At 32.2% G+C, this 27038-nt stretch overlaps 1 protein-coding gene across 1 annotated transcript in view; it reads left to right on the forward strand.

Moving 5' to 3' along the window:
* Window positions 1–5833: 5833 nt before the first annotated feature.
* The window catches only part of LOC118189184 (epithelial sodium channel subunit beta-like), a 35649-nt gene continuing 14444 nt past the window's right edge, over window positions 5834–27038 (forward strand). Inside the window, exons 1-6 of the mRNA XM_035359742.2 lie at window positions 5834–6098; window positions 11508–11697; window positions 20165–20280; window positions 23576–23835; window positions 24632–24767; window positions 24879–24951. Coding sequence (XP_035215633.1) covers window positions 6020–6098; window positions 11508–11697; window positions 20165–20280; window positions 23576–23835; window positions 24632–24767; window positions 24879–24951 — 854 coding nt within the window. The 5' untranslated portion in view covers window positions 5834–6019. The remainder of the gene's footprint in view (window positions 6099–11507; window positions 11698–20164; window positions 20281–23575; window positions 23836–24631; window positions 24768–24878; window positions 24952–27038) is intronic.

The following is a 27038-nucleotide window of genomic DNA, read 5'->3' on the forward strand; positions in this document are numbered from 1 at the left end:
TCCAGCGCCTGTGAGTGTGTATCTGAAGTTCTAAAGATATGCTCATTTTAAAATTATTTTGCGATATTGCTTTTGAACTGAATTTTATAGTTTAAGTGTGAAGAACATACTATTTAATAAATAAAGGTAACCCACAAAACGTTAAAAAGCGCACCCTTGGACTTTTGTTTTTAGTCCAAAGAGGCTTTGTCCCTGAAAGACTGTTTTGTCTTCGTTTTGCGATTTTGCGTTGGTTCACTATAAATGTCCGTTTCACTTTTCAAACTGTTGCCACCAAATGTTAGAATACTGCATTATATTTGAAGAAATTAAATAATGAAAAATCTGCATAAATGTATGTCTCTTTCTCGCATTGTGATAAAACAACGGTACATAGAGCCAACGAATTTTGAATGACGTAATCCTCCTACGAATATGGGCATGCGGAAGCCCAAATTTGAAATTTGGAATTTGTTTTATTATTGATTTCATATTTTGTAAAACTTTGACGAATTTTTGATTAACAAACTCAGGGATTTCAAAACGAGCAATGGCAACGTTGTACAGAAAAAACATTTTTATCTCCAACGCGCGAGACTCTGTATTGGAAATTCTAAAGACATGCTCAATTTAAAACCATTTTGTGACATTGCTCTTGAACTGAATTTTATGGTTTAAGTGCGAAGAAAGTGATATTTAATAAATAAAGAAAATGACAAAATGTTAATGAAAAGCCCCTTTGGACGTAATTTAAAATCTGAAACTTTTCAGATTGTCTTTTTTTAATACTTTTTTATTTATATTTTATTATTTATTGTTTTTATTAACAATGCAACTTAATATTCGGAACTAAAAATATTACAACTGAAAGCTGCAATTTGAGCCATCATTCTACCGGAGTATCATTACGACATTGTTATTATTATTATTTTTTTTTTGTTGTTATTTCATATTTTTATCACATAAATTACTTCTAGTCTTGGAATCTTTATTTCTAAATACCATGTATCACGTTTGTATGCTGTTTCATCCACTATATTTATAGGCTTAGACCATTATTTATGAGTTAAATCAAGTTTAATCTTGTTTAACAGCTGCGTACCAGACTCTGTAAATAAACACCCAGACAAATGCATTTCAAAATGATGAATTTTTAATTAGTTTATTAATGATAGCTTTTCCTTCTTTCGTTTAATATAGTATAAAAATTTAGTAACCAGTCATGTTTTTCTCTTTCGTGTATTTTCAAATTGGGAAAACTGTAAATCTTTAATAAATTCTTGTTCTTTTATCAAAGCTTCTTTCTGCGTCATGGTTTTAGCTTTCAAATAATTTAACAGAGATTTATAAAACTTATAAGTATGCTTTTATTTCTGTTTTCTTTCTGAAACTTTTAATAATTTATCTAGAATTTCAGTAATTCCTGCTACAATATTTAATGGAGCAAGCGAGAAAAATACGAAAGCGGATAAGGAACTTGCACTAAACAAATTTTAGGGACTGATAACAATAAACTAATATCATTGTAAAGTTCATAACTCCTACAGATAAACTTATGACCAATCTTCTAATTTCTTGTCTATTTATACACGATAAAGTTTTTTTTTTTTTTTTTGTGTCTTATTGTAGGATTTTTAAAATCAAATATGATGAAATCATGGGATTCTTTAATGCACCTATTGTACGTTTCACTTGCCAATTTCTTGTCAGTTTCTCTCATTATCTGTTGTATTTCTTTCGGTTGTAAATTAAAAAATGTGAAATAATTACAGTTGATCCTTATTTCTCTAAGAACATTATAATAGGCTTGAGCTACATAAATGATGAATGCGTTTGTGTCTGTCACAAAAGCATGGTACATTTAATGCTTGTCTGATCTTCAGCAAGGCAGTTATCATATGCAATTATAGTCTTCTTATTAGGATCTAAATCTGGTAATTGAGCAAATTCTTCTTAATCATCTGTTTCGGAGACTCGTTTGTTATATTTATAATATTTTAGTAAAAACTCTTTTTGTAACTTTTTAACAGTTACGAAATTTATATTTTCTCTTTGAAGACTTGCAAATCATTTTTCAGTTGAATTTGGATAATTATCTTCAAAACTATTTTCCGAATAAATTCATAAAAGTATTTGTTTTTCCTGATACAGTTTTCCCTGCAATGATAAGTCTGAAGGGGCAGAAGGGCATGAGAGGGTTTTAGATCTTTTATATTTTCTTCTTTATCATAAATTTTAAATTTTATCGTTTATACAGTAATAAATTTTGCATGATAAAATTATGTTTTTCTTGATGAAAATTTTATATTGTTGTAAATGAACGATACTAAAAATGAAAAAAGAAAGAAAAGCATATAAAAGGATAATTTAGACTCATAATCTAATAATCAATACAAAGAAATTCATTAAGCTAGAAATATGTTTCATTTCTACTTTATGTAAACAATATTACGAGTTGGCTAGGTGTCAATACTAACATATGCTAGTGGTTTTTAGAGCACGAATGCTGTTAGATTATGCGATTTAGATCTCAGTTAAAAAAATTCTATTGACCCTATAATCTGCATAAAAATGTTCGTCACGTAATCTCTTAATATCAGTAATATTTTTCTAAACAAAAGTTTAGTTTACATGACTCTTTGCATCATTTGAAACATTTTTATAACCAGAAGCATATGCCTACAAACAATGGTTACGAAAATACAGGCCGGGTAAGGACTTTCGTGGACATGGTGTATATTACTCATTCTTTATGCATATGAGTTAGCAGGTCATATACTCAGGTCTTCAGCACTTTATTTCTAAAAAAAGCGTATCAGAAAATAGTTGAGATGATTAAAATATAATGAGGTCTCATAAACAAAAACAAAAATGATCGCAAGTCCCCAAACCTTTTTGGAGTCTAAATAAAGAAAATTAAATTTTGGACATATTTTCTACCTTGAAATACATTACTCCTTGCTAATTAAAATCACTCCCGTCACAATCGTATTTTCTATTAAGCAGCTGATTATAATAGTGATTATGATAGTGGATTGCAAATCGTGATTTCAGTTTAAACATTTTAAGTATAATAATAACTAATAATCAACTCTATAATGAATGCAATAATTAAAAATTACGGCTAAAATTAATTTACGCAATTTTGAAATTCATTTCTTTAATTTTTATAAAAACATTATTATAATTACGTTCTTGATGACATCTCTTTTTTAAAATTATTTACAGTTAACTGCGAAATCTTTGATAGGTACAAGTAAGGATGCTCTCGCACTGAATAATCATTTTTTTTTTCCAATCTAAGTTTAATAAGCAACAGTATAATAAGTGGCAGTTTCTCTATTGATTAGTATTGTTGCGTTCTACGCGTTCATGGAGTGCTTGATGACAATACTTAATGAAGAATCAAAACACAGTTTATTTGTCAGTATTACACAGGACAGTTCCAAAGACGCGTTACAGTCGTCGAAAAATATGACAAGTACGCTGAAACAATCAGAAATCACAACCTTCAGACTATCAGGCTACAAAGGTAAAAACAGCTTCACAGCCAAAGCGTCAGAGTACAGCTGCCGACTTGGTCGATCGCTCTCAAGCTTATTTCTGAACTCAGATCACTACTACTGAACTCCAGATGTTCTACTACACTTCACGATGCACTAGCGCCAATTTGGTCACCAGATGGCGAGTTTTGCGCCAAAATCTGACAACCCTGCATTTCCTTGCCATTTTCTGGCAATCCTAATCACGCTTTGTTGGGAAGTTATATTACCGCAGCCTGGGCATTTCGTAACAGTATATATCTGGTTTGGTTTCTGAAATTTGAAGGGAATAAATGGTTGAGTTTATTAACCAGTGAGTTTAATAAGCGGTAAGTACTGTTTTTGTAATATAAATTTTTAGTATTTTAAGGCAGAAATTTTTTTTGATAATGAAAGCAAGCTTCTTCACTTTGTTTGAAGTTTGCTTCTAACATTATGTTTAAGAAACTTCGCTACAAAGCTTAACCCAGTTACGGTCAATATCTGTAGCCCTCAACTAAGTTGACAAAATTTGTAATTATTGACCACGAATCCGAATTTACGTGCATCTTTATATTTCTAAGTATCTTAGTATTATTTTTAGGCAAGGATTATTTTAAATTAACACCTCCTGTGTCTTGAAAGATAGGTATTTATTCGAAGACATATCTTAACTATTTTCCAAATATAAATGCTGGGACCACAGCTTCAAGACACTTAAACTGGCCCTGGAGTGAAATATCATCCGCTAAATTTATGTACTATTAGTTGAGTTAAAAGAAGCAATTATTGTTTTAAGCCATTCTCACTCCCCCTCCCTAAGAATTCGGAGAAGATTAGCAATAAAAAATTAAAATATAAATAAAATGAAAGTTTTAATTGCTATAGGAGGTAAAGAATTTGCTGTGTATTTATATATATTTTGTCATATAAAAATTTAATTTAATTTATTTGGTTTTGTTTTTAGGAAGAAATTTTGACGAAAATGAAGTTTCCCGCGGTTACTCTCTGTTCTCTAAATCCTATTTTGAATCAAAATATCCAAGAAACTTCCGTTTATAAACTATCAAAGATGAAACAAATGTTGCAGAAAGCTAAAGCATTACGGTAAGCGGCATTTTTATGAATTCTCTATATTTATTAACTACATAGTTGAAAACGGTTTTAAACAGTCTGTAAGGATTATGTTAATTTTATTAACAGTTAAATTTTAAGTTAAAGTTCCTTTCCTGTCAAATTCTTAACTTCAACTTACTACTTCCGGCCAGAACGTAGTTTTGGAATCTTGCTGAATGTTTAATGAGGAGCAGCGGTATTTAAACCACGAAGTTACTTACTGAGTCAGAGAAAATCAGAGTTTCTGATTTACGCGCGTCTGCCTTTTTGGCCACTCTCTCTCTCAAAGCTGTTATTACGCTCGGTCGTACTCAGGCCCTTGTTAAGCTTCGTAGTCAAATAAGTTAAGGGGCCAACTCGATGTGAACCTTGATAGCTTCGGCTATACTTCTTTAGTTAATCTTAGTTTTAGTTTAATTCTTAGGCTTTTAAGTTCAAGCCAAAGTGCGGGCTTTGCTTGTACACTCCCAGGCGGAGTTTTGTTAAATCTTATTGGAATAATAAAGGGTTAGTAACCCTTCTATCTTGTTTCTTTTCACCGAACTCAAGCGATTATTCGCTTATCAGTTCTTAGATTCTTCACTTCCAACATTAACTTAGAATTCTGAAGTGAGGAACTCTACAAGTCAAAAAGCCATAAAGTACATTCTTGACACTTTCGTTTCTTGAAACACTAAATGCTATTTTTATAAATTTTCTGTATCTATTAACTATATAGTTGAAAACGGTTTTAAATAGTCAAAATGCCATAAAGTACCTTCTAGCAGTGTTTAACATTATTGACACTTCCATTTCTTGAAAAACTAAATGCTATTATGCATTTTTTAAGATTTCTTAAAATTATGAATAATAATATTTATAAATAAAATCAACTTGATTTTTTTGTCAGTAAATACGTGACTAAATAAAAAACAATTTTTCCCCCTGTACTTATGTAAACTTTGTTATTTAACGAAATAATAACATTATTTAATGTATTTTGCATTTATTTATTGAAAATGATTCTAAACACGCACAGAAAATTATTTAAAAGACTATTATTCTGCTGTCTTAACTAAGATTTCTTTCCAGAAATCCCTAAAAATACTTGTTACATGCCCCCCCCATGACAGAAAGTTTTGTACTTGAGTTCATATTATTGCAATATTCTGAACTATATTTTACGTTTCACACATTCTTAAATAAAATGAAATATTTTATATTTCAGGTCTAATTTAGAGTTTCGCGATAGCTGTTATCGAAACTTGTTGTGTAAATGGTCGTGGTTCAGCGAATATTGCACTTGTGTCTCAAATCCATGCTTAACTGAGTTCTGCCTTGGAGATAATGCTACGCACTGCGCTTGTTCGCCGGTTTTCTGCAAAGGCACATACCAGAGTTGCAAGGCTGATCATTCACTCCCAATGAATAAACGGAGATGTTTCTGTGCTAATGAAGATGCATATAAAGGCTGGAGGTCACGTCCTTTTCCAGATGATACTTGTAAGTATACAACTACCATGCTTAATATTTTTCCAATGCTTTGGTTCATTACTCGCTCACTCAGTATAAAAGCGAATATCAAAAGAAATAAATGTATAACTAAATTCAAAAATCGAACCAAGAAACACCTATGTGTAATGGACAACTTAAAATTTTCTGTCATTAACTTTAAGGTATTCTTTTAAATTTAAACTTATAATGAAATGACTAGCATTAATTTGTGAAGTCTTTCATTGTAGCAAATAATTTGTTATTGACTGATGTATTCGTTTGTAAGTCAACAAACCAGTGCCAGCCAAACAAAGTTTGATTTAAACTATTATATCTCAGTCTAACTAGCTAGGCTTGTAATCACACTTTCAGGAAATTATTAATAGCGATAATTTCTTTTAGATATGCTATTATGTTACAATTTTTCATTTGTTAATTTTCCATTATTGCGCCATGAAGACATGATTCCTTTCTCACCCGCCCACCAGCGGCCGAGCGGTAAAGTCGCTGAACACTGGTAGTTCGGTCCGAGGTTCGAATCCCACGAACGGGCTGGCTGCATGGGCGTTTTCGTGGTTTTCCCCATGTGTAACGTGTATACGAGCCAGTTTCCCTTAGGAAGTCCTCCACGAAGGCATCCCTCCTCTTAGGCAGATAGCCCTAGTGCGCTTTGCTTTAATTAAATATACCAATACCTTTCTGATCTATTGCGCCTGCGCTTCCAAATACTTAATTGTTGCGTTCTTATCATTTTCCTCTCCATACATTCCTTTTTAATTGACTACTTGATGCAAAGCAAACTTTACACAGTAACTGATTTATTAAAAATTAGATTACTACTTTTTAACACATTTGATCCGATATTTAGTTTAAGCCTCATAAAATTATGACAGGATTAGAACGGGAATTTAATTAATAATTAATCCTTTCTCTTAATACTTTATATTAATGATAAATTCAATTAATGAATATTTATTTTATGTTGTACATTAATAATGAAGTCTTTACCTCAAGTACGAATTTGATGATGCTCATTAATAATTTGAAGGCGGACTCCTTAAACACAGCAGAATGCTTTGAAACACTTTGATTTTGCTGACTTCTTCAGTCTACGTTGTAGAAACCACAACAAGCCGGAAAATAAAAGCAAACAATCTACGAAACGTAATCCAGAAAGATAACTGGCTACACAAGACCGTTTTTTTACACACATACACAAAAGCATAAATAATTTTCAAATTCAGATACCTATAAAATAATTCTGCCAATCATGCCACACACACGCATACGTCTTCCAAAGCGGTCCTTCTCTTACTCCACGACCAAGTCCGTTCTTTCTTCTTTGCCCCATGTTAGTTAGGGCATGTTAGTGGGCAATCTCTTCTTAGTCAAGTATGTCAAGGGTAATACTGAAGCGGAAAAATTAAGAATGTAATCACGGTAGTAACTGGCAGGTCCCAAAATACAGCGTATTTTTTTCTTGGTAATTGGTTTAGGCAATCTTATCCATAGTTTCCGTTTTTTAGGTCCGCTGAATGCTATTGAGAACCTATAATATGACAAAGAAATTTCCCTTCCCTTTTTTTTAATTTACAATGAGGCCTACTCTTCGTAAGGTTTTGAATACCGCTTTCACATGTTCTAAGTGCTGTTTCCAATCTTCGGAAAAATTTTACAAATGGTTAATATAGAGTGACAGTATTTTTTTTTTTTTTTTTTTGTCTAATCTTAACACTTTATTCACTACTTTTTGAAATGCGCTTCCCGAATTTTCATTCCGAATGGTAACATTCTTCCTTGATAATGACCTAAGTATGTCACAAACTCTGTAAAATGCTTCTCTTCTTCTTTCATCGAAATCTGCAAATATATATTTGTCAAGTCTAACACGTTGATGCATTGTGCTTTCCAATATCGCAGAGTAATTCTGCAGCATGTTTCAATGGATATGCATTTGAAACTGTAAATTTATTTAACAACCTAAAATCAACACACAATTGTACATTCCCGTTTCTTTATCCTACGCCTGCAACAAGGTGAGCCCAATCGTTGTTGCTAGGATCTACTAATTCAGGCTGGAGTAACTCCTTAATTTGCCGATCAACTTCTTCTTTAAGTAGACTAGGGATTTGATGTGGGTGTAATGCTTTGGGGGTACATTCGGGAATAATTCTGACAGAATGCCCATCAACTTTCACACTAAATCTGCTGCTAAAAAATCTGCAAACTGGCATAAAATATTACCAAATTCTTGACGTTGTTGTTTATGCAGTCATCCGTAATAATTTTCGGTACTTCACTCTTTTACTTTTGGTCAGCGAGAACCTATTATATAGTATTTCCAAAGTAATCAACCTATTCAAAGATTAATTCTACCTGTTGCACTCTAGACACATATGGAAGTAATTTATTTTTATGAAACTCCTTTTAATTTTCATCTTCCAATCGAACTAAAACAAAATAGGTCTTAGTTAAGTATTTAGTAATTTATGTGATGATGATGAGGAAACAGATATTAACACTTGATCTCTACTTCGAGTGTTTCTTCACGTCACCTCAAATTATACCTACGAATGTGATCGCTCTGGTTTTTATTCGCGTTATCATACGTTATAGCGTGAGTACTTCGTAGCTTATCCCGCAAGTCATCTAAATACGATTCACTGGTATAAGAAGTATCAGTGGCTGCTATACCTCTCTTACCAGTTCAAAAGTTCGTAATCCATGTCAACAGTCCAGTCGATTGACGAAAGTACACCACTTGGTAAGGAGAAATACTAGCGGTGCTGGGGGGAACTTCACAGTTCGCGAACAACGAAAAGGAAGATGCGAATCCCAATCACGGTAACGGTCTTGAATGTTCCTATTCAGCATTTCTATACAACATTTCAGTGTTCTGTTCCATCGTTCTACTGCACCCACACTTCCGGGGTGACGCGGGGTAGAAAACGTCTGAAAAATCTTTCGTTCGCTGTGTGGGAAAATTAATCCCTTGTTCAGTACAGATAATTTTGAGAAAAGCTGTTTAGGGAAAAATGTTCATGTTATTCTCGCAAGTTGTTCTTGATTGTATATACATATTAAAATACGGGCAGAACAAATTTGCCAACCATGCCGCACGCGCATCTTTTCCAAAATTTTGTTCTTTCAGTGAAGTTTTGTTCGCGCCACTGTCCACCAGTTTGACGAAGTTTCGCTTTTCTTGGTGCGCTTTCGAAACTTATACCTTTTATTAGATACTTTGATTTCACAACAGTTTCTAAAGTGTTAGCTTTTTCCAATTGTATTTTTAATACATTTCTTTTATAGTAAACCGATTTTAGGAAAGTGAATTTGGGTTCAATTGTTAATATTAGATAATTTCATGTATTTTTACTAATTTTGTTTGCCTGACTGAAGTGCACTAAATGCTGTTATTGTTTGTAATACAAAAAATAATATGTATATTTTGAATACAGGGTCAATAAATTATACAACATTCAATATTAAGTGAAAGTGCAAACAGAATATTGCACAGCGGTCAACCGGAACAGGATTCAAGATTTTCTCTTTTTTTTTTTTTTTTTTCAAACTAAAAAGTACCAAATATACCTGCCGGTACTATCGAAAGTTTTTCACATTTTTTATTTTAAAGAAAAAAAAAACAGTTATTGTGTTTCCTGGTTGTTTGCAAACCTCTTTCAGTCTGAACAGAAATCTAGTGCTGCGTAATGTAATCATGCTTTGTGATATGAAAGTAAAATTGCTGCAAAACAGATATAAATATATTTTGAATTTTGCACTGGTACTATGAGAATTAATCATAAAAGTGTTTATGTATTAGTGCATTGTTAAATGATTAACCACTAAAATGTTTTAGAAGTGTTAATTATCTTTGAGTATTATTACATCTTATTATATTGATATCTTACTTTTTTCATTAAATACTTCAAAGGAATCGTATTCGTGGTATTTATTGTATTCAGTTCGCTAATTTCCTGTCTTGGAAAAATAGGATAAAATTTTATTTCCTGTCTTGGAATGGAAAAATAGAATAAGATTTTATTTCCTGTCTTGGAAAAATAGGATAAAATTTTATTTCCTGTCTTGGAAAAATAGGATAAAATTTTATTTCCTGTCTTGGAAAAATAGGATAAAATTTTATTTCCTGTCTTGGAAAAATAGGATAAAATTTTATTTCCTGTCTTGGAAAAATAGGATAAAATTTTATTTCCTGTCTTGGAAAAATAGGATAAAATTTTATTTCCTGTCTTGGAAAAATAGGATAAAATTTTATTTCCTGTCTTGGAAAAATAGGATAAAATTTTATTTCCTGTCTTGGAAAAATAGGATAAAATTTTATTTCCTGTCTTGGAAAAATAGGATAAAATTTTATTTCCTGTCTTGGAAAAATAGGATAAAATTTTATTTCCTGTCTTGGAAAAATAGGATAAAATTTTATTTCCTGTCTTGGAAAAATAGGATAAAATTTTATTTCCTGTCTTGGAAAAATAGGATAAAATTTTATTTCCTGTCTTGGAAAAATAGGATAAAATTTTATTTCCTGTCTTGGAAAAATAGGATAAAATTTTATTTCCTGTCTTGGAAAAATAGGATAAAATTTTATTTCCTGTCTTGGAAAAATAGGATAAAATTTTATTTCCTGTCTTGGAAAAATAGGATAAAATTTTATTTCCTGTCTTGGAAAAATAGGATAAAATTTTATTTCCTGTCTTGGAAAAATAGGATAAAATTTTATTTCCTGTCTTGGAAAAATAGGATAACATTTTATTTCATGTCTGAGAATGGAAAAATAGGATAACATTTTATTTCATGTCTGAGAATGGAAAAATAGGATAACATTTTATTTCATGTCTGAGAATGGAAAAATAGGATAACATTTTATTTCATGTCTGAGAATGGAAAAATAGGATAACATTTTATTTCATGTCTGAGAATGGAAAAATAGGATAACATTTTATTTCATGTCTGAGAATGGAAAAATAGGATAACATTTTATTTCATGTCTGAGAATGGAAAAATAGGATAACATTTTATTTCCTCTATCTTTAATTTTGGGGGATTAATTTTTTATTAGCCTAAAGTAACTGTCTAGCTTAAAACTAGATTTGGACTTAAATCTGCATACCGAAGTCAGATTGCAGCTCCTTTCTAACCTTATGATTTTTATACTTTTTAATTTTAAATATATTTTTACTTTTTAGACGTTTAATGATAAATTTTTCGAGATGTTTGAATTTAATCTGAAATTTTCGGACTCCATTTTATATTCTTTCTTTCTTTATTTATTAATATTTTAGTTCTTAAATCTTTTTTCTATTAGTAAGTAATAAGAGTAAGTGCAGCGAACAATCTTCTCAATCTTCTTTCTTTAAATACATTTTCTCATTTTTAAGCATACATTACTTATTTTTTCAGCTTACTTGGACGATATCAATGATACTGATGTGCGTAATGTAATAGAATTGATTAGAGGAGCGAAAACTGATGACCTTGCTGATATTGAAGAAGGTTTGCTCCCTACTCCAGATGATTTATTTGATTACGGTGTTAATTTTGACAGCTTAATTATCGCCTGCAGTTTTGAGCAACAGCCGTGTTACAGAGAGTAAGATGTTTACGAAATTATGTTACATTTAAATACATAAATGTATTTACATTTTCAGCTAAATTTATAGGATTTCTAGCTGAATCTAAAGATGCTTTGAAGGTATTACTTCTATTTGAAAACGCCTAGATCTGCACAATTTCTGTAAAATTTCTATCTTTACTCTATAGTAAGGACACTTGTAATCAGATAACTCAAAAATGAACTCATTTTCATCTGCTTTTTTGCGAGTTATAAAATTTTTTAAAAACTTATATCAAATAGCCATTGTTTTGTGTATGTAAATTAAATTATTAACAATAAGCTATTTGCTTTGCGTAAAATCTGATCAGTCAAAGATATTGCCTTTGTAACACACCTCTTTTCATCTGGAATCCTTTACCGAGATAAGATCATTCGAATCTCGAAATTCACAAATCTCACCTATCTTAAAAAAGGCTCGAACTTCGAAAACTGGAAACTTCTTGTTTTTTTCGCCATTCGGATCTTTTAAATCCTGTCCTAAAAATAGAAATTTCAAGAAGATTAGTTTATTTCCTGTCAGTAAAAGCTTTTATAAAAAGAGATTGTGATTGCTGCAATTTATATAGACCATCATCAGGTCTTGGCCGTCTTGAGTGCCACACTCTTAGTTTTATGAAGAGTATTAAACGTTTTATGTTCAGTTTTAGTCCTTGAAATACATGTCTTCCCATTCTACTTTCTTTGATTTCCAAATAGTCTTGAAAAACATTTAAAAAAAACTGAACTATCACACTTTTATTTAACCATACTAAGAAACTGAAGCAAGTGATTTAGTTAGGCACTTCAGTTGCTCAGTTTCATTTGCATTGTTTCAATAAATATAGATATATTTTTGTAGAATTAAACGCAGAGTTTAATTCTACAAAAAATGATTTTTTTGAAAACGCCTAGATCCAAATTTGTTTTATTTTATACCTTTTAATACGAAGTAAAAGTTCATTGCTTCTTATCATACCTCATTCGTTCATTACTTCGTATTTAAATTCATAACTTTTTGGTACGATATAAAAGTTCATCTCATTCTTTTCCTTTTATTATTATTGCATAAAGGATTCCGGAAATTCGAGAGCATTTCAGGATCTGAATTTGAGGAAATTTAGGATTCTGTCAGTATCTTTAGCAATTCGAAAGTAAACTCAGTATACCAAATATTTGTGACCACAAGCGGCCGAGCGGTAAAGTCGCTGAACGCTGGTAGTTCGGTCCGAGGTTCGAATCCCGCGAATGGGCTGGCTGCAGAGGAGTTTTCGTAATTTTTTTTTCCTGTGTAACGTGTATACGAGCCAGTTTCGAGCAGTTACGAGCCATTAGAAAGTCCTCCACGAAGGCATCCCTCCCCTTAGGCAGATAGCCCTAGTGTGCTTTGCCATAATTAAATACACCACCACCAAATATTAGTAAAAACAGAATAGTGCTGCTACATAGCGGAACCTTGAATTGTTTCAAAAATAAAATGTGAAAATATCTGCCAACTTTTATCTTTAACCTTCCAGCATGCGCGTATGCGCAAAATTTACGACAAATTTAGTTTTTAATGCACATTTTTCGATTATCGAAGCTGAGACGTCTGAAAGTAATTTCTATTCCTCCTTTCCCACATCATGGTATGTGCCAACAGGAAGTCATTTGAATTTTTTTTTAACTGGACTTTTGTGCTACGTGGCAGCTTTTTCAGAAAATTTACGACACGCGCGTGGTCGTGTTTTAAAATTCGGAAAATATTTCTTTTCTAAAATATCTTGTAATTTTGTGTCATTAATTGCCGTGTATTATTTTAATTTGAATACATTTGGCTCTGTAAATTTTATATCGGTTTTCATGGTAAAAAAGTATGTGCAACCAGCTGATTTTGCTCGGATTCTTCAAGAATTATCTGATGAAGAAAAAGAAGACAAGGAAACCTTTGGATGGGAGAACAATAGCGATTTCCATTCCTTATTTTCTTTTATTTCTATTTTTTAGAAATAAATAAAAACATTAAAGTTAGTTTAAAGTGCGTTTTTGTAACCAGTAAGAAGTAAATTTCCTTGTAGAAGTAAGTAATGCTAGACTTACTTTCTTTCCTACCAATGTATTTTCCTTTTTTATTTTCTATATTTGTCTTTGGCGAATATTAAAATTAGCTTCGATTTTAAAATATAATTATTAAATAATAAATTTAAAATTTTTCAATACTGAAAGGTACAATCATTTTTAATCCAGTAGAACAAGTAGATAATTATACTTATGACAATTATATGGGACGTCGATAATAACTTGAAATGCAAAGAAGAAACATTTAGTAGGCAGAATAAGTTTTTCTTCCCATAATACCTTATCTTCCAAAAGTTAAGCATGCAATGCAAAATGACAATTTTCGAAAGCGCAGGTTACTTTGAGTGGCTAAAAATCTCTACCGATAGATATGGCAGTATGCAAATATCGTTTGTTACAGTCATTAATGAATGACTGCTCGAATATATGCTAATTAAGGAGTGTTTGATGACGCCAGCATTGTGAAGGGTTTGAGGAGGTTCATTTAAACGCTGATACGAAGTGTTTATAACTTTCGTAAGAAACGTTTAGACGATATTTGTGCTTTTATGGTTGAAAGAAGGTAAATCTCACATAATGAGTGCTGGCAAACTGTAGGACGCATTGATGCAGACCAAAGATGTCGCTTTTTCTTTGGAGTTGATCATTCTGTAACTTCTCGACTGTGGAAACTATTCCAAACCATTCAAACAGCTATCTTTGGGGAAAAGGGCTTGACATGATAGACCAAGGATTACCACCACTACTGAAGATCAGTGCATTACTGTAGAAGGACCTCCACGACTGTTACATTCATGGTTGCAGCGTGGCTTGGTAACATAGTATCTTTCGGTACTGTGCGTCGAGGTCTTCACATAAAGGAATTGTAGACCCGAGTATCAAGCATTTGCATTCTACTAATAGTCCAGCCCAAAGAAGCAAGGTTACAGTTGTGTCATCAACATCTCAAACGGATTCTCTGATATTGGCGTAACGTTCTGTTCACGAATGAGTCCAGATTTTACCGGAACAAAATGATAAGCGTATAAGGCACTGGACAGTACGAGATAGAAACGGAACCAGGTCCAGAATATCGTCGATCATCACGCAGCTTTTTCATAAAAGACGAAGTTTTGTGCGAGCTTGTTCAAATTGAACCAACAATGCGATAACCTCTTAGTAAAATATATTTAGCCTTATTAAATTCAACGCTACTTTGTGGCAGTGGAAACAAATTTAAAATGTCTTGTTGAACTTCAATCAAAAAGAGCTTTCCTCTAACTGACGAGGAAATTAGCACCAGTCCTATTAGCACCACTGTTCTTGACCCGGTAGTGATACATGATCGAACCGACAACCTCAGTTTTAAATTTAGCAATCCAGTTCGGTTACCTCATTTCTGAAGGCAAATTAGGTCTTCAAGATGATAAATGAAGATCATTTCATTTAAATCAAAACTGTCTAACTATTTAATCTCACTTTTTGGATAGCATAGGAGAATCTCTTCCTAAATTACACATATAAAAACTAGAGCTACAAACTTACTTAAACCAATAACTATGAAAAGACCGGCTAAGGGCACAAACGGTGATAAACAGAACTAATTAAAGCTGCTATATAAAGAAATCTAAATTAAAAGCGGTAAAAGGAGCCATATAAGGAACATGTCTTAAAAATTTTGAAGAACGGTAAAAAAAAAAAAAAAAAAAAAATGAAAGAACTTCAAAAAAAACATAAGTGAAGCGAACTGAATGGAATGAAAATTCTGATTATAATTAACTGAAAGCTATTTATGTGGGTTAAGTTTTATCTTATTTGTGTTATTTAATTTGTGAGGGAGAGGTCTCCTGATAGTGCACTAAATAAAAATATGCTAAACGGTATGTGCCGGTATTTTACATGTAAACCGCTAAAATTAATGGTGTGAATAATTCTCACTGGAGAACTAGCGGTGTAGCACCAGGTTGCCTGGGTCAGAGACCCTACCCCTCATTGAATAAGTAATTTCGAATGGTATCAGCAAATAACTAGCATAAGATTAATAAACTATGTACATATTTACAGAGATTCTTTTTGTTTCTCGAAGTATTTTGCTAAGCATATTAAGGCAAAAATAATCTTAAGAATAGGAAGGAGGTTAAATGATGAATCTAATTCACTAAAGTGTGCGAAAAATCAGAGACCTGAAATGCCATCTGGAAAAGCTGAGAAGGGGGGAATGAATAATCTATTTAAAGACCCTTTGTAACATGTAAACAAGCAATAAGGCCATATAGTGTAAGTCTCTTGTTGCACATGCCTTGGATAATGATGACTACGTTAAATATGTTATACTGCTGTTGTGAAACACTGCAAAATCTATGTATGTTATTTTTATGCACTTTTATTTTTTTCATTTATAAATGTATCTTTTTTTCAGTAAAATTTCCCATTGAAGTGACTTAGTTTATTTTAATTACGGCAGAGCTCTCAATGGCTCTGTGTAGTGAGAGGGATGTCTTCGTGGAGGACTTTCTAAGGGAAACTGGCTCATATAACGTTACTCAGGGGGAAAATCGGGAAAATGCCCATGCAGCCAGCTCGTCGCCGGAAATCGAATCCCGGACTGAACCACCAGTGTTCAGCTCGGCTGCTGGTGGGCCCTACTGAGATAGCATTCAATTTCGCATGGCTCGACTTAGGATGAATGTCATGTTAGCGGTGTACTGTGTGAATAATTCTTGTTTCTACAGAACCCCTCTTTTTGATGGAGGTCTTTTCTTAAGAAAACTCTGATTCTGCCTCTTTCCGATTTTTGCTACGCTTAATAACTGGCTGTGTTCTTTCTGCTTCATATAATACAAGTTGCTTTTCATCACTTTTAAGCTCAAATGCGTGAGAAATATGCTCCTTCACATAAAGTGCCATTTAAGGGGTTGTACTTCAGTAAGGGCAATTTTGATTGGAAAATGCTAGCGAATGAAAGAAGAAAAAAGTAGCTGACAAAGAAGAAAAGCAGCTGGCATGAATGTACTCAAGAATAGAAGGGCAACGATAGATTGCACCGCAATACTATTCGGATGCATCAGAAAGGATATCTAACTCCTAACACGATGGAAAACATTACGATTTTCTATCGAAAGGGTTTTTAACTATATGGAAACATGAAGAATGCATATCCAAGGACCAAGGAAGGGTACTCTTACGGGGCTCTTAAGCATGTAGCCTTTATCCCCACATCGTCAAAGAATTATCTTTATCTCCAAAAAGAGGGTTCCGCATAGAGGTAAATTCAGTGCCAAAATGTTAATTTAACAAAGCGAGTAACTGCCTTCCACAGTGAAAAAGGATGCATATGCTGTCTTTGATAAAAGGAAAATTACTTTTGCTATTGGCTAGGCAATACTAAAACCGAACCTCTGAATACTAAGAAAAAACTGCTTGGTCCGATTAACAATAGATTGCCCAAAGAAGTCATTTTAACTGATTTTAATTTCAATTAGAAAAACAATTATGTATATAATGACACAATTTCTTAGAATTTTTTCACTTTTTGTACAACATATAAATGCGTTTATTAATAATTGTAGTTACCCCCTTCTTTCGTTTCCGGTATATAATTGTGTTGGAATTTTAAATGGAAATTTTAAATAATCAAATGACTCTTATTATTGAATTGAGTAAATTTCTTATATGACCAGTTTGGCTCTCTATTATAATAACAGTTTTCATTTCTTTTTTCGATTACTGTCACATAATAACATACAACAACATGATAAATGGTCGATTTGGGCGTATGCTTGATACGTTGCAGTTTCTCAGTAAGCTAAGGTAGTACTTGTGTTTCGAATCTCAGTGCACACGTTGTTCTGAAACTTGTCGAGCCATATACAAGCTGTGGAAGAAATATCACGACCGATAACTTTTCCACTAGCATGTCACTCGCGACAAAATTATTGGCCAAATAAACAACTCTAGTTGGTACTATTAGAGGAAACAAAGGAGAACTACCCAAATCAGCCTAACAAACGAAGGATAAAATGCCTCGTTTTTCCACTCTGCTATATAAATCAGAGAATTACAATATATAAATATTCTTACAATATATAAAATCAAACCAAATAAAACAGTAGCTGTTCTAAGTTCTACGCATAAATTTGTGAAAAATGATAAAAGTAATAAAAAAATGTTACCGGAATCTATTCAATTTTATAACAGCACAAAATTTGGAGTTGATATGACGGGTCAAATAGGCAGAAAATATACAGTAAAAGCTAGTTCTCGTAGATGGCCCTTCCAAATATTTTTCAATGTTTTAGGTTTAGTTGCTATAAATGCTTGGATCCTTTACAAAGAAACGACAGGAATACAAATACAACGAAAAGAGTTCTTGTTTCAATTAGCAGAACAGCTTTCCACCGAATACAGAGCTGCAAGACAGAAAAGTCATCAGAACATAAAGACTCACAAGGATCAACTGCAACATCATCAAATGCAACCCATTCTAACAAACGCAAAATTTGTCAAGTACGATTTTACCACAACAAAAATAATATATGTGAAAATGTCATCAGAACATAAAGATCCACAAAGATCAACTGCAACATCACCAAATGCAACCCATTCTAACAAACACAAAATTTGTCAAGTACGATTTTGCCACAACAACGAAACAAATAATATATGTGAAAAATGTCAAAAGTATGTTTGCGGAAGATGTAACCATAAAAAGATTTCAACTTTCATTTGTGAAACATGTACAAATAATAATGCATCAATCTTTTTTCCAAGTGAAGTAATTTTTTATTGTTAATATTTACTAATAACTTATTATATAACTGTAAATAATATTAAAAAAATAAAAATTAATTTTAAAAACAAATTTCTTTACACATTAGTTATTCTTTCCCAATGCAGTCATTTTGACTGCTTTTTGGACAATATAGGTATATGCTAAGTTTCAGTCTTTCTAGTGTTAATTTAGTTTCCTGCTCTATCACGCAGGTGATTAGGTTAGATTATGGCTCAAACACAATGAGTTCATGGCCCTCTTGCCTAATGACAAATATTCATGCTGGGGATCATGAAAGTTTGGTCTACATAAATTTTCTTCAAATATACTGGGTCCCTTGATATGTCTGGGAACAGTTATCAGCGCTGCAATTTACCTCAATAACGTTGCAGATTCGTTACTCTTTTATAGCTGTTTTGTTCTTTAATAAAGGAGCTCACTTTCAATCAGAAGAATGCGCCTTGCCACCGTGCACGAACGATCTTATCGGTTTAAAGATATATTCGCTATTCAAACTACTTCCGTGTCCAGGTCAGTCTTCTGAATTTTCCGAACAGCATTAGCATCCCGCATCACTTCAAAACTTAAGAAATTCCGTGATCTACTCTAACAGAAATTATAACTGTCGTTATATTAACATGGGATAATACTTCTCAGGAACAATATCGACACCTTATTAAGGACACTCCTAGATGAATACTGTCTGTATTAAACTAAAAAGATGACCAATGCATTAGTATGAGGTGTCTGTTATATTTTGACCACTCAGATTACATGAAATAAATATAACCTACATTGAAAAATCATTTTGAAGAATATTTTCCTATGCGGTTGTATATTTAAAGCTTTCAGTGTAAAAACAAACCACAAACTACAAAAACTGGATTTTATTTTTTCTAGTGTAAAATTAAATCAGCTAAATGAATGTACAACGAAACAGCTTCTCATTTGCTTATTAATTCTTTATTCATAGCATCAAAACTTTTTCTGTATTACAGATATTATCTTAAAACAAAGAGTAGTAATTGTTTTTTATTCTCAAAACGTATCAGAAATGTATAAATGAATTTACATATACTTTTCTTTCAAAAATTTTGTCACCAGATCTGTAATACTTTTATTAAAACTAAATCATAATTATTTTTTTTTAAATTCTTAACGTTATTTTTCTGGTTGTGCAAGCCAACAATGAAACAACAATTTCTATTTAGTTAATTATAAAATATTTAAGAAGAAGTCTTTAAATAAGAAAGGAATATTCTGCCCTTGTGCCATTTTGTTATGCAGTTTGTTAAATATGTCTTATTTGATCTCAATATCTAAAGTTCTTTCATTTTTCTAGGATTGATATAAAGTTAAAACCTAGTACAAGACTATGCATTTTTATTCATCACGTAAAAATATATATGATAAATGTTGTAGCGTCATTAGGTTATTTTGAAGCAAGAGACATGAAAGATGAGCAATGACATCTCCTGGACTCGAACCTTGACCTCTCGAATACGCGCAGAGGGTGCTACTTTTATATCACGAAAACATGCTGAAAGAAGGGAGAAAATACATTATAATATATTGAAATATGCGAAATAAATATTTTAGCATTTCAGGAAATTTTTCTGCAAAATATAGCTTTGTAAAAGAATTCATTTTCTTCGACAGAAATTTTACTGTCCTCTACCATCCTAAATACGGAAGATGTTACATGTTCAATTTCTTAGGAAACGGTCAGGACTCAGGAGTGCCCATAGAGATTTTTAGCTACGGAAGCACAAGTGGTTAGTATAAATCTTATTATGTGGTAATATTCTTAAATTTTATTGCCTTTTTAAATGAGACATTTTAATACATTATATGTGACACACTAAAGCACTTTCTCTTATAAAAGTTTTAAAATCAGAAAAAGGTTGTTCTACATTGTTTGTGAATCTGGCAAATAAAAATACAGACTTTATGTTCAATGAAAGGACCTTTTATGATATTTGAGAAATCTTTGGAATGTACTGTGGACCTGGACCTGATTTGAAATTTTGAAGATTAACTCAAGATCCAAAATTTGGGTTTGGATTTTGAATTTTGGAATATTTTGCATCATAATTTTTGGAATAAATTCTCTTAAACGTAATATTAAAACTATAGGAAGATAATAAGAAAATTTCTGAAATTTGTGGGTTTATTTAATATTTGTGGAAATAGATATTCGTGAAATCTCTTAGAAAATCCTCTAAAATTATAGGGTTCTATGTTTATTAACTATTTATTTAATTATTTTACGCGTAAAGTCATTTTTACTTCAGTTGGTTTCCATCAGCATGCAAATTAGTTAATGTATGAACATAGTGCAACATGTACCATGTTAATATTATTGTAATATGTAACATGCTAATATTCTCCGCAATTGTATTCTTAGTAACTGTAAACTGCAAATGTGTGTAATATGTACCATGCAAATATACCCTATGTCTCAGTAATTGTGTGTAATATGTACCATGTCAATATTCACAGTACTATTTAATGTGTATAATATGTACCGTGCTAATTAATTAGTATGCACTATTTAATGTGTGTAATATGTACCAATGTGTGTAATATGTGCTATGCAAACTGTAAATAATAATTAATGCGTAAAGCCAACCTATGTGTTAACCTAAGCACCCAACTATACATACGTATAGTAAGAATTGAACCAAACAGGTGTAAAGTACCTTAAACATAAATATTGAATACCCTAAACAAAAGTATTAATCAATTTCCTCAGTAAATGTAAACTGCACTATGAAATGGGTATGATGTGTACCATGCAAGTATTAATTAAATTAATTAATAAGTAAATTCTTAGAAATGTAATCTGTATTATGTAATGCGTGAACTATGTACAATGCAAGTCTTCTCAGTAAATATAAGCTATACTATGTAATGTGTATAATATGCACCATGCAAACCTGTAAACAATAATGAATGCGTAGTTTTAAATTATGTGTTAACCTAAATACCTAAGATGTAAAGTACCTTTAACATAAGTATTAACCAATCTCTCTGTGTGTAATATGTACCATGCAAGTCTGTAAATAATAATGAATGCATAGAGGTAACCTAAGTATCTAATCATGTATAATTAACGTAAATATTGAACCTTACGGATGCAAAGAACCTTAAACATAAATCATATTCAGTTTCCCAGTAAATGTAATGTGTGAAATATGTACCATGCAATATGAATGTAAATGCACCATGCAAGTATGAATAAGCAAGTCCGAATATGGTACGGCATGTGTAATATGTCGTACCATATTCGGACTGAGTAATGCAAGTCAGAGTATGGCAATATATACCATGCAAGTCTGAATGGGTAGCGATAACCTAAGCACCTAATTATGTCATTCTAGATAAGGGCGGACGTGGTGCTCATACCAATTAACCGTAACGGTAGAAGGATGGTGCCCACGTCCTCCGTCACTCACTCACTCACTCTGTTGAACACACAAGCAATGGAGCCTTTTGTTACTGCACGAGCTTAAATTGTTAGACTGCAAATGTAATAAAAAGGTTAACCTATGTCGACTTTATGTTTGTTTCTTTATTGAAGGATTTTGATGGAGCGATGTATTGTCTGGCTGTTTTTACACAGCCAGAATTTAATGCTTTAGGTGCTTAGTTATCACACAAAATTCTCCGAAAATAATCTAAAAAACTTCCGCCTTTAGAAACTTAGTATTCTTTGTTTACTTAAGCCCTGTTCTTTTGGACTGACTGCATGTAAAGCGTCGGCAAGTTTTATCTGTTATTAACCAACTAAAATAAAAACACAACTTCGATGGTAACTAAACAATGCTACTGTTGCTGACTGTTGAAACTCAGCACTGTTGCCACTTGGAAAAAAGAGGGCGATAATTCTGGGCAGTTTTTTAATTTAATGTTTCTCTTGGATACTGGACATTTGTTGAGAGAAGGCAACGGGAAAGTTGATTAATTTATTTATTAGGATAATTAGTATTTGTATTAAGGGATATTGCTTATTTCATTGTAATTTTTGTAATTTTGTTATATGTAATACTTTTTTTTTTAAATTTGTGGGTTTTTAGACCAAAGGGGCTTTGTCCCTGAGGGACTATTGTTTTCGTTTTGCGATTTTGCGTTGGTTCACTATAAATGTCTGTTTCACTTTTTAAACTGTTGCCACCAAATGAGTCCTGCATTATATTTGAAGAAATTAAATAATGAAAAATCTGCATAAATGTATGTCTATTTCTCGCATTGTGATAAAACAACGGTACATAGAGCCATCGAATTTTGAATGACGTAATCCTCCTACGAATATGGGCATGTGGAAGCCCAAATTTGGAATTTGTTTTATTACCGATTTCATTTTTTGTAAACTTTAACGAATTTTTGATTAACAAACTTGAGGATTTAAAAGCGAGCAAGGGCAACGTTGTACAGGAAAAACATTTTTATCTCCAGCGCGTAAGACTCTGTATCGGAAATTCTAAAGATATGCTCAATTTAAAACTATTTTGCGATATCATTCTTGAACTGAATTTCATGTTTTAATTGCTAAGAACGTGATATTTAATAAATAAAGGTAATAGACAAAATGTTAAAAAAACACCCCTTTGGACGTAATTTAAAATCTGAAACTTTCAGATTTTTTAAATTAGTTTATTATTATTTTTTATGAAGTTTTTCTGCAGAGTAAAATTCTAGGCAGTTTTAAAATTTAACATTTGGCCCTTCAGGTATTTTTCCGGTACATTTAAAAGCCAGATGAAGATTGACTGCTAGTAATCAAATAATTTGAAGAGTGATAATTTGTCAAGTATTTAGCACTTAGGTGAATTTTTTATTCTAAATCACAGAACTTAGAGAAACATTCTTCAGCCATAAACTACAAATTTACTTGTATCTCACTTTACACTTCAAATACTTGCATTTTATGTGCACAGATAGGTACGATTCTCGCATATATTTCGTTGGAAAAGTCTGGTTGGTTTCACGCTCTTACTCAAATTCAAGTCGTTGTATTTAATAACCTGTGTGGGGAAAAATAATGATTTTGTTTTAAAATTGTTGTAGGTTTGCATTTGACTTTACATATAACAAGTCAACAAAAAGTGGACCTCTTAAGCGAAGAGATTGGAGCACGAGTGGTTATTCACGATCCGTATGATCTTCCGTTTGTGGCTGAGCATGGTTTCAATGTGAGACCTCACGATATGTCAGCAGTGGAAGTTACTTTGTCCAGGATTGAAAGACTAGGACCACCTTGGGGATCATGCGTGCAGGATGGCAGCTATCTAGACTTTAAACAGAATGTCAAGCCATACTCTATACTAGTAAGTAAGAAAGATATTTCTGAAAATATTCCATTCAAAGTTTAAGAATGAAAAGCCAAAAGAAAATGATTACGTATGATTTTTGCACAAAATTTCGCTCTCATCCCGCTAGCGCAGCACCCCCAGAATGATTCAAAATTCTTTTGTGATAGCATAATCGAAGATAAAGAGTCGTTAAAATAAAATACATGTGTAAAAAGACTTTTCAAATTTAGATAAATATATTGAAATTTAAAAAAAAATAGCTGTTTTAACATTTTTGCCCAGACGTGACTGAAAGTAAAATAGTGAGTTGGTGAGTTGATTAACAGTGATGGATTTAAAATGAGCATTAAAAAAAAAAAAAAAAAAAAAAAAAAAAAAAAAAAAATTGGATATAATTGCTCAATATATTTTGGCCAATGGCGAACTTGCAGCCTAAAAGAGATTGATCCGATGATTTCATTCTTTCCAGAGAAAATCATCGCCGTATTTCGAATTCTACATTACGAGATAAGTGATTTAGAATTTTAAATAAAATTAAATATAATAAATTTGGAAAGGAAAGGATGTCAAAATTAAAAGTAACTGTTATAAAATTAAAATACACCTTACAGAGAAATGACTCGAACTTTAATTGGATTAGGAATTAAAATACCTTGCAGTATAAAATTCGCGAATTCGTGCAAGAATTAGTATACGTTTACCATCGCCATGTCCAAATAACAAACGTTGCTTGAGACGAAGTAATAATGCTTTTAGTAATGATAGTTTTACTGTGAATTTAAACTGTTTTCTAAACAATTTGCTTTTTCAGGGCTGTCAAAAGGCGTGCCGTCATTTTTACATGACGAAATATTGTGGATGCACGTTAAGGCACTTCTTAAGAGGAGCTGTGCTTCTAAAAAGTACGACGAGTTTCGCTTTTTGCAGTGTCACAAATCATACACAGAGTAATATTTTTTTTTAATTTTAGTGATATCAATAAACATCTTTATTAATTATTTCATATACATGTACTTTATTAAAATGTCTCAAACCTTTTATACATTTTCTCCCCTTAGATTTGTGCATGAAGGATGTCATCAAACGTATTCAAGGAAAAAGCATTTTTTGCAATTGTAAACCTTCATGCAGGTAAGCCAAGTATTTGAAGTAATAATATTAAGAAAAAATACTTATAAAGCTATTAAATCATTTTTTGGAAGGTTATAAAGAGCGAATTATCTTCTATTGCATCTGTTTCAGGTTTTCAGGTGCAATAGAAACTTTCACAGTTATATTAAAAATTTTAGTGAAACTCCAGTATGAGGATATACGAAAATCTAACTCTCTATTGAGAAAAAGTACCCCTTTTCAGAAAGTTCACGGAAAGATCATGTCACATACATAAATTTGCAGTACTTGAATTTATTTATTAGAAGGCTTTGACGAACTTTCTCTCCAGGCACACACACAGAGAGGCACCAGGTTTTTTTATCGAAAGGTCAGCAAGTGTTGTTCTTGCGTTATCCGTACACACTGTAATATACTGATTATGCACTTCATACTCTTCCTCTCTCTGCGAGCAAAGAATTAATTATGTTTATTAGTCTATTCCTTAACTATTTAATTCTTAGGAATTTTCTTAAGTAGGTTGCTGTACTTGACTGAGATTGCTTGAGGTGAAAATTGTGATCAGTTAACATTCGAGAAAAAGTGTTCACCGTTAGGTTAGGTTAATCTATGGATTTGAGCTGTGACGTGGAAAAGTTTAAAATACTGGATAATAATTTTTGAATACTGGGAAACTTTAAAATCTTCTACCTTGTGCGGCATTGTTCCACCAATCTTGCCATCTAGAATTCATTTCCTCTGACAGGGAATGTTTTAGAGAAGATTTTGACCATCAAATTTCGATATATATATGGTACATTGGCATTATTTGTAGCTACTTCTGCTGCTGAGTCTGCCACTTCATTGTCAGTGTAAGTTTTTATAGGTGTTTCAGATTAAGTATTTGTATCAGTATATATTGACATAATTGTGTTTTCTCTGATGCTGGATTTTTGATGAATATTTCCTAGAGCCTTATCTGATAATTTTCTGTCTGTATGGATGAAGATATTTTGTACAAAGGGCGTTTGGGCGAAAAAGCTTAGCTTTCATTGATCAGCAACAGATCCATAACGTGCCGCTATCGTCTTATTTGCCAGATTTTTTATTCTCTGATCCCGTTGTCTCATATCAACATGGTTAACTGAGTCAACGTATTCAGACTAAGATAATCCCGGATCAACGTTTTTAAGCTGCCCAAAACGAAACGACAAACAATCTATGACAGATACAGAAAAATATATTTTGTCAATGATATCAGAAGTATCAAGAATTGGAACAAATGTTGGGTTTTAAAGAATGTTACTTCACAAGTGACTTTGCAGAGTAATCTTTCACATTTTAAATAGCATTAACAATTATCTACTAGCATTTTCCGCGAGTTTTTACATCGAACGGTTATATGTTTTGATATCATAAACTCGTATATGTTATGATATCATCATGCAGTTATTTTTTTCAAAAGATTTTATGAATATTAACTTTTAGCAGTACATCTCTAATTACGTTTTTTAACTTGTAGGGTTTATATTTATTTTAATAACATTTATTTTAAGTTTAAACTATCTTTCCTGTTAAGCCTTACTTTCCCCTGGAAGTGCCAATGCCGGAGTATGTAAATTTTAGTAGAACGCGCAAAGTATTCAAAATTGTCAGCGGAAGTAATCTGAGTTAAATAGAAGGGAAACGAGTTCGAAAGTGTGCTTTCTTACTTCACGAGCGTGGAGGTGGCTAGGTAGAAATTGAAGAACCACGCGTTTCGGCCTGTGTGCTTGCCTCAGTAGATAGTTAGTAAATCTTTCAACGTAGTATTCAGAAGTTTGCTGAATTGTCAGCGGTATCTTAGAACGTGGTTAGGTTAGTTACATTTTAGAGAGCCTCGTAGGTAGTCACTTGTTATTATTTCATTTTTAGTTTCTTATTTTTATTTTACCGCCAGGTCGGCGTAGTTTGTGAGCGTCAAGAGCACGCATCTGTAATTTCTAAAGTTGAATATAAAGGGATTTAAACCCTTCTCAAGACTTTCCAGTTCATAGCAGTCACCACTATTGTTGCGTGCAGGTTGGAAGCGCGCAACATTACAAACTGCATACTTTAGACGAAAAACTAGTACGGCTGACTTTAGGAAG

Source organism: Stegodyphus dumicola, chromosome 2 (assembly GCF_044657685.1).
Source record: "Stegodyphus dumicola isolate Sdum_Otavi_A_Nest chromosome 2, ASM4465768v1".
In the NCBI taxonomy this organism is placed as follows: domain Eukaryota; kingdom Metazoa; phylum Arthropoda; class Arachnida; order Araneae; family Eresidae; genus Stegodyphus; species Stegodyphus dumicola.